This window comes from Camelina sativa, chromosome 16 (genome assembly GCF_000633955.1).
Source record: "Camelina sativa cultivar DH55 chromosome 16, Cs, whole genome shotgun sequence".
NCBI classification, from domain to species: Eukaryota; Viridiplantae; Streptophyta; class Magnoliopsida; order Brassicales; family Brassicaceae; genus Camelina; species Camelina sativa.
The window spans coordinates 3,586,339-3,592,897 of NC_025700.1; the positions used below are offsets into that span (position 1 = coordinate 3,586,339).

The following is a 6,559-nucleotide window of genomic DNA, read 5'->3' on the forward strand; positions in this document are numbered from 1 at the left end:
CAAAGGCTTCACGGGTTGCAGCTGAGGCTTTGCGGGTTGCATCTGAGCAACAAGCAGAGATCTCACGCTTGGTGAGCTTCCTCAAGACTAACCCAAACTATGTCGCCTTCCTTGAGTCTCAAACCAATGACCTAAACCCTACTGATTTTCAAAGTTAGGTTCCCTCATGTAATATTTGCAACACTCTTGGATATTTGGATGTTTTTTGGAACTTTTGGAACTTTTGTAAAAACATGGTACTTATGTATTTGTTTAATTTCATGTTTGTTATGTTTTAGTACATATTTTCTTAATCAGTTTTGGTATTACAAAATCAAATAATGCATTTTTACCAGAATTTTTTTAAAAATATGATAATTAAACAGTCGCAAAACAGTCACCAAAACGTAAACAAAACAGTACCCAAACAGTCGCAAATGAGTAACCATATCAGTCGCTAAAGCGTTGCAATTCAGTCGCAACTTTAGCGACTATTTGGTGAGGGAAGAGCGACCCCAATTATCAGTCGCCAATTAGTAGCTCCATAGCGACTGATTTTTTTAGCGACGCACTGTTTAGCGACTACGTATGTCAGTTGCCAATCAGTCATGACTAAGTAGTTAGCGACTGTATAGTGACTGTTTTTGCAGTCGGTAAATCCATGTTTTGTTGTAGTGGTTGTTTGGATTGGCAATATGACATGTTGTTGCTTTGTACAAGCCTTGGTGGTTCATCAAGAATGATGGTCAGAACATTCTCAGAGGCATCAGACACCTTTAGGATTGATTTGTTTCTTTTCATTTACTTTTTTTTTGTGTGGCTTGATCTGTGAATGTGTCTCAAGTTACTGAAAAACATGATTATGGCATGTTGTGTGTTACTACTTACTATAAACTCTGTTTCTGTTAATAGAGGAACTGAAACTACTAAATTACTTCCACATTATTATGGAAACATAAGAATCAAAATAAAATGTGGAATCTTATTTATCAACAGACGAAAACATGTGAATTTTTTTGAATAATGGAAACTTAATTATAACCCTTAGTGTTTAGGGTTTTCTACAAAATTGTAAGGATAACAAATAGGCATTAAACCGACTCCCGTATTAGGTTTGTTCAATTCAATTTAATCACATTATAATCAATTTCTTATAAGAATAGGAACCTGATGTTTTTTACTTTTTTTAATACCTTCTCGTATGTTACCCAATCTGAACTGTGAGTATCTGTCAATGTTTTGTTTTGGAGAAACTATTGGTTTTTGACTCCTGTAACAAAATAACAAAGCATAGAAAATTAAAAGAAGCAGAAAATTTAACGAATTCAGATTCCAACGTGGAACCTTACATCTCGCCAGGATGATGAAAAACATTTCGGAAATCCACTAATATAGCTTGTTCAAAACTCAACTACGCATACAAATGATATCATCTGTTCCACACACTTATATGTTTTACACTATGTTTCATAACCTTTAGAATCTACTAGAGACTTTTCTTTTGTTCAAGCCGTGACCTTCACATCTTTGTAGATTCTCTGATGAAGCCTTGACCGCAGCTATCTAACAAGCTTCACGGGAGTTGTTAGGAAACGTCTTGGTCACAGACTTTTTACGGTCTTGTTTTCTGATCCTCTGTCTCCAAAGGTGAAGAAGGGCTGATGCAACATGACAAATTTTGCGGTCTTTATGCTTTGTAAGTCCCTCAAGCTTTTCCATCATCCTCCTTGGCTCAGTAGGTTTTGGAGTAATGTTGATTTTCATAAGTAGCGAGAGTGCATCAATGCAGCGAGAGGCCTCTAGTTTACCCGAGAGAATGCCCTTAGTGTTGGCCACATCAGCAGCTTTCTTTGCTGCTTCGAACAGCTTCACCATCTCATCCACTTTCTTGTTCTTCAGCTCCTTTTCTGTTGTAGTCTTCTTTGTCAATGAACCGGAACTTGGTACGTAGGCAATATCTTCATGTGGCTTGTTCGTCTTACCATCCTCCAAATCGACACGTCTTCTCTTCATGTTAAGCTGCTTTAGATCATTCTTTGTATCTTTCTTAATATATTTCTCGTCCCAAGTCTCAGATTTATGATCCTCTTTCTGTTTCAGAACCAAAACGTCGTTCCTTGCTTCTTTCTTAATCGTCTCTGTTTCACGAGTCAGTGATCTCTGATCTTCTTTATTCAACTCCGAGAGTTTGATCGTTTTCTTAATCTCTACGGCTTCAAGAGTCTGAGAACTCTCGTCTTCTTTATTCTTCACCCCCGAAAAGGTGGTGGCTTCATGAGACGTAGATATCCGTTCTTCCGTCTTCTTCAACTCCGAACACCTTGTTAGTACAGGCTTCTTTCTCTCCAGACGAGCCTTGGTAAGAGTAGCTTGGAAAGAGTTGTCGCTTCCTTGGGTGTAGATTGTCTTCAACCACGAATGAAACAAAACTTGAGCTTCCTTACGGATCTTAGGGTTCCTATGACTTCTCAAAGCCTCCAGCTTAGCTATTGATTCAGAATGTTCCATATCCTTCACGGAAAGAGACAGAGACTTCAAGTGTTTCAACACATCGATGCATCTTTCGACTCCGCCTGGTTTCCGTGTATTGTACGTAGCCTTCATTGCAGCAGCAGTCAAGTCACGTAAATCAGATCTCTCCTCGACAATACTTACTCTCATCCTGTCTTCGTTCTTGATCGTCATGAGTGGCTAGGGTTTCAGTGTAGGTTGAATCGAAATTTGAAGAGATTATGAGGGATAGTGGAAATATATTATATATATATATATCGATCAAACTAAGCATGACCAAATCAGGTTTTTCTTTTAATACAAATCTAATATAGCGGATAACATGATATCGTAACAAATCCAACCAAAAAAAAGGAAACATGTAAGCAATTAGCAAAATCCTAATTAATTAACCATACCAGTTTTTTTTAACTTTTTGTATTTTTTTTCCTAATACGCGAGTCGGTTTGGTTTAGAAAAAAAAAAGTACAAGGAATTAATTATTTTCTTACAAGATGTATTATTTTCCTACAAAATATGTGGCATTGCAAAGAGGTTTATAAAAATAGAAACTTTTTTTGGACGCACTCAAAGAAAATTATTTTTTGTGCCGTACGTACGTGTTTATATAGAACACACAAAAAAAAGTTATCAGTTTAAATAATACACTTTGCATGAATTAAAAAATTACAAACTTGATATTCGATCTATATTAATTTTGTGTGCATGGTAAATATCTGCGTTTTGAGTATGAGGACATTAAAGGTAAAAGAATTAAGTATGTTTAAAAAATAGTTGTATTTATAAAGCTAGACATATAATAACTACCAAGGTAAAATGCTCTACAGTTTTTTACGTGTATCGATCAACGTTCATATGGGGAGGAAATCATAGCTAGCTTTTCTCAGATATCCTCAAAACTAATGTTCAGCTAGCGACTTCAAAATCTTCTCGTAATTATTTTCTTTGTATCTCTGGTTAGCTTTAAATACAACTCTCCGGAAGATTACTCAGCAGGGTATGTATATATATGTATGTTCAGCAGTTGTTGTTCTACTTCTTACATGAATACAAAAACACCTTCGTTGACATTCACCTAATAACCAATCATCCTCAATAATTACTCACCTAATTCACACAATTAATACGCGGCGTTTATATAGCTAATAATATACAGAGATGCTAATCCTACCAAAATAATATAAATTCATAGATGCTAAAAAAAAAAGAGAGTATATAGTTACGTTTTCTTTATTCAAAATGATGAAACTAGTTACGTGGGAAACTGGGAATATATTACATATGTGTTGACCAGAAACAAAAGTCAAATTTTGACTGTGTAACACTTTAGCTTCAGATTAACGAACTAGAGTCCAAAACTGGAACTCGGCTGATGCGCTCACACCAACCATGGCATCGAAAGAAATGTTAAGTCGTCTTTTTCAGACCTTATATGTATAGTATAAAAGTATCGTACGCAATCTTATATGAAAACTTCCGAGAGTTTCAAGAACTCAAGCCACGTGAACTTTTTCGTAACACACAAAAACAAAAAAGTCGTACGTATATAAAACAATTTATATGTCCACATGAACGCGAATAACTAAAGATTTCAATCTAGCTTATCCACACAACTCACATACCCTCCTCTTGTTATTTTTCTTTAAAACGCTCCTGCTAGATTAATTCTTTCATTAATTATTACTTCCACTAATGTATTGACCAGGAAAAGAGTGATCTATTTGCACAATTAAAATGCACACAAATTCTGAACCAGTGACCAATGAAAGATAGAAATTAAAAATTAATTAAATTCTAGAATTCATATGCACCACCGCGTATATATAATTTCATTTTTGTCTCTTTCTGTTTTGTACTATATAAGCCATGTTGTTGTTATAATATCTGATAGGAGTACTTATATGAAGATAATTTGATGACTTTTGTGAGTTGTCAAGAACTCAAGCCACGCGAAAGAAGTCAATGATTACAACTTGTGTGACTATATAACAAGGCCACAAGGGATTGATGATGATTCACAAGCCAAAGAAATTAAAAGATTCATTGCGTTTCCTAAAATTTTCACACTTATATCCATCTTTAATGTCGAACTCGTTTTGGCGTTTACTCTCTCTCGTTTCCATCCTCCACTGTGTCGCTGCTCTCCAGTGTCTTCCTGACCAAACCGAGACCCTTAAACGTTTCAAAAACGAGTTTCAGTTCTCCAGCATCTGCAGCGACGACATTAACTTCTTCAGCGCTGTGGTCTGCGATAACACGACAGGTGCGGTCACGTTTCTTGAACTCCCCGGTGGATGTGTACGTGGAACTCTCAGACCAAACAGTAGCCTCTTCGAGTTGAGTCATCTCCGTTACCTTAACCTCTCGTTCAACAACTTCGATTCTTCTCCCTTGTCCTCTGCTTTTGGTCAACTCAAAAATCTTGAGGTCTTGCTTCTCTCCTCTAATGGCTTCGCCGGCCAAGTTCCTTCTTCAATACGTAACCTACCCAAATTAACCAAGTTACAGCTTTCCCACAACAAGCTCACCGGTAACTTAGCTCCACTTGTACAGAATCTAACCAATCTTTCAGCTTTAGACCTTTCTTTTAATCAATTCTCTGGAACCATACCTTCTTCTCTCCTCACAATGCCTTTCTTTTCTTATCTTGATTTGAGTGACAATCATCTCACTGGCTCATTTGAAATCACTAATATTTCTTCCTCTAAACTCGAGACTTTACAGCTTGGGAATAACCATTTTGAAGCAGAGATCATAGATCATATTTCAAAGTTGGTTAGTCTTCAGCATCTCAGCCTCTCTTTCATAAACATAAGCCACCCAATTGACTTAAAAATCTTCTCTTCTCTTAAATCTTTGTCACACCTTGATCTTTCCGGAAACAGTTTAACACCAACGAGTATGAATTCAGATATCGAGTTTCCGAAGGACATGGAGGTCTTGCTCTTGTCCGGATGCAACATCAGTGATTTCCCCAGATTCTTGAAGCCCTTAAAGAAGTTATGGTATTTAGATCTTTCCAACAACATAATCAAAGGGGACGTTCCTGATTGGTTATGGAGTCTTCCTCTTTTAGTCTCTCTGGATCTTCACAACAATTCATTCACCGGTTTTAGAGGTTCACTGGATCATGTTTTGGCCAATTCATCGATGCAGGTATTAAATATTGCTTTAAACTCTTTCAAAGGTTCATTCCCTAATCCACCAGTCTCTATCATCCACTTGTCTGCTTGGAACAATAGTTTCACAGGAGAGATACCTCTCTCAGTTTGTAACCGAACCTCTCTCGATATTCTTGACCTATCCTACAACAACTTCACCGGCTCAATCCCTCCATGTATGGGTAACTTCACCATAGTGAATCTCCGGAAAAACAAGTTGGAAGGAAACATTCCAGACGAGTTTTATAGTGGTGCTTTGACACAGACATTTGACGTTGGATACAATAGGCTAACCGGAAAGCTTCCAAGATCGCTCTTGAACTGCTCTCTCCTAAGGTTTTTAAGTGTGGATCACAACAGAATCAATGATTCATTTCCCTTCTGGCTCAAGGCATTGAAGAATCTAAAAGTCCTTACTCTACGCTCAAACAGGTTTCATGGTCCTATATCTCCACCTGATGATCAAGGTCCTCTTGCATTTCCTAAGCTCCAGATACTTGAAATATCGCATAACAGATTTACGGGAACCTTGCCAAGAAATTACTTTGCGAACTGGAGTGCAACGTCTATCAAGATGCATGATGAAGAGAGGCTATATATGGGAGATTATTCGAATGGGCGGTTTGCGTATGAAGATACTTTGGATTTGCAATACAAAGGTCTATTCATGGAGCAAGGCAAAGTTCTTACTTTCTACTCTGCCATTGATTTCTCTGGAAACAAACTCGAAGGAGAGATTCCAGAATCTGTTGGTCTTTTGAAATCATTGATTGCCCTAAACTTATCAGACAACTCATTCACTGGACATATCCCGATGTCTTTTGCCAATGTGACTGAGCTAGAGTCATTAGACCTGTCAGGGAACAAACTCTCAGGGGACATCCCGCAAGAACTCGGGGGACTATCGT

The 6,559-nt window shown here is 37.4% G+C and overlaps 2 protein-coding genes across 2 annotated transcripts in view; one reads left to right on the forward strand and one right to left on the reverse strand.

Moving 5' to 3' along the window:
* Positions 1,543-2,664, reverse strand: LOC104753314. Its single transcript, XM_010475584.1, has one exon. The coding sequence runs from the start codon at positions 2,662-2,664 to the stop codon at positions 1,543-1,545; it is 1,122 nt and encodes a 373-aa protein (XP_010473886.1).
* LOC104753315 (receptor like protein 30-like) overlaps positions 4,419-6,559 on the forward strand; it is a 4,869-nt gene continuing 2,728 nt past the window's right edge. The window contains exons 1-2 of the mRNA XM_019237673.1: positions 4,419-5,987; positions 6,084-6,557. Coding sequence (XP_019093218.1) covers positions 4,498-5,987; positions 6,084-6,557 — 1,964 coding nt within the window. The 5' untranslated portion in view covers positions 4,419-4,497. The remainder of the gene's footprint in view (positions 5,988-6,083; positions 6,558-6,559) is intronic.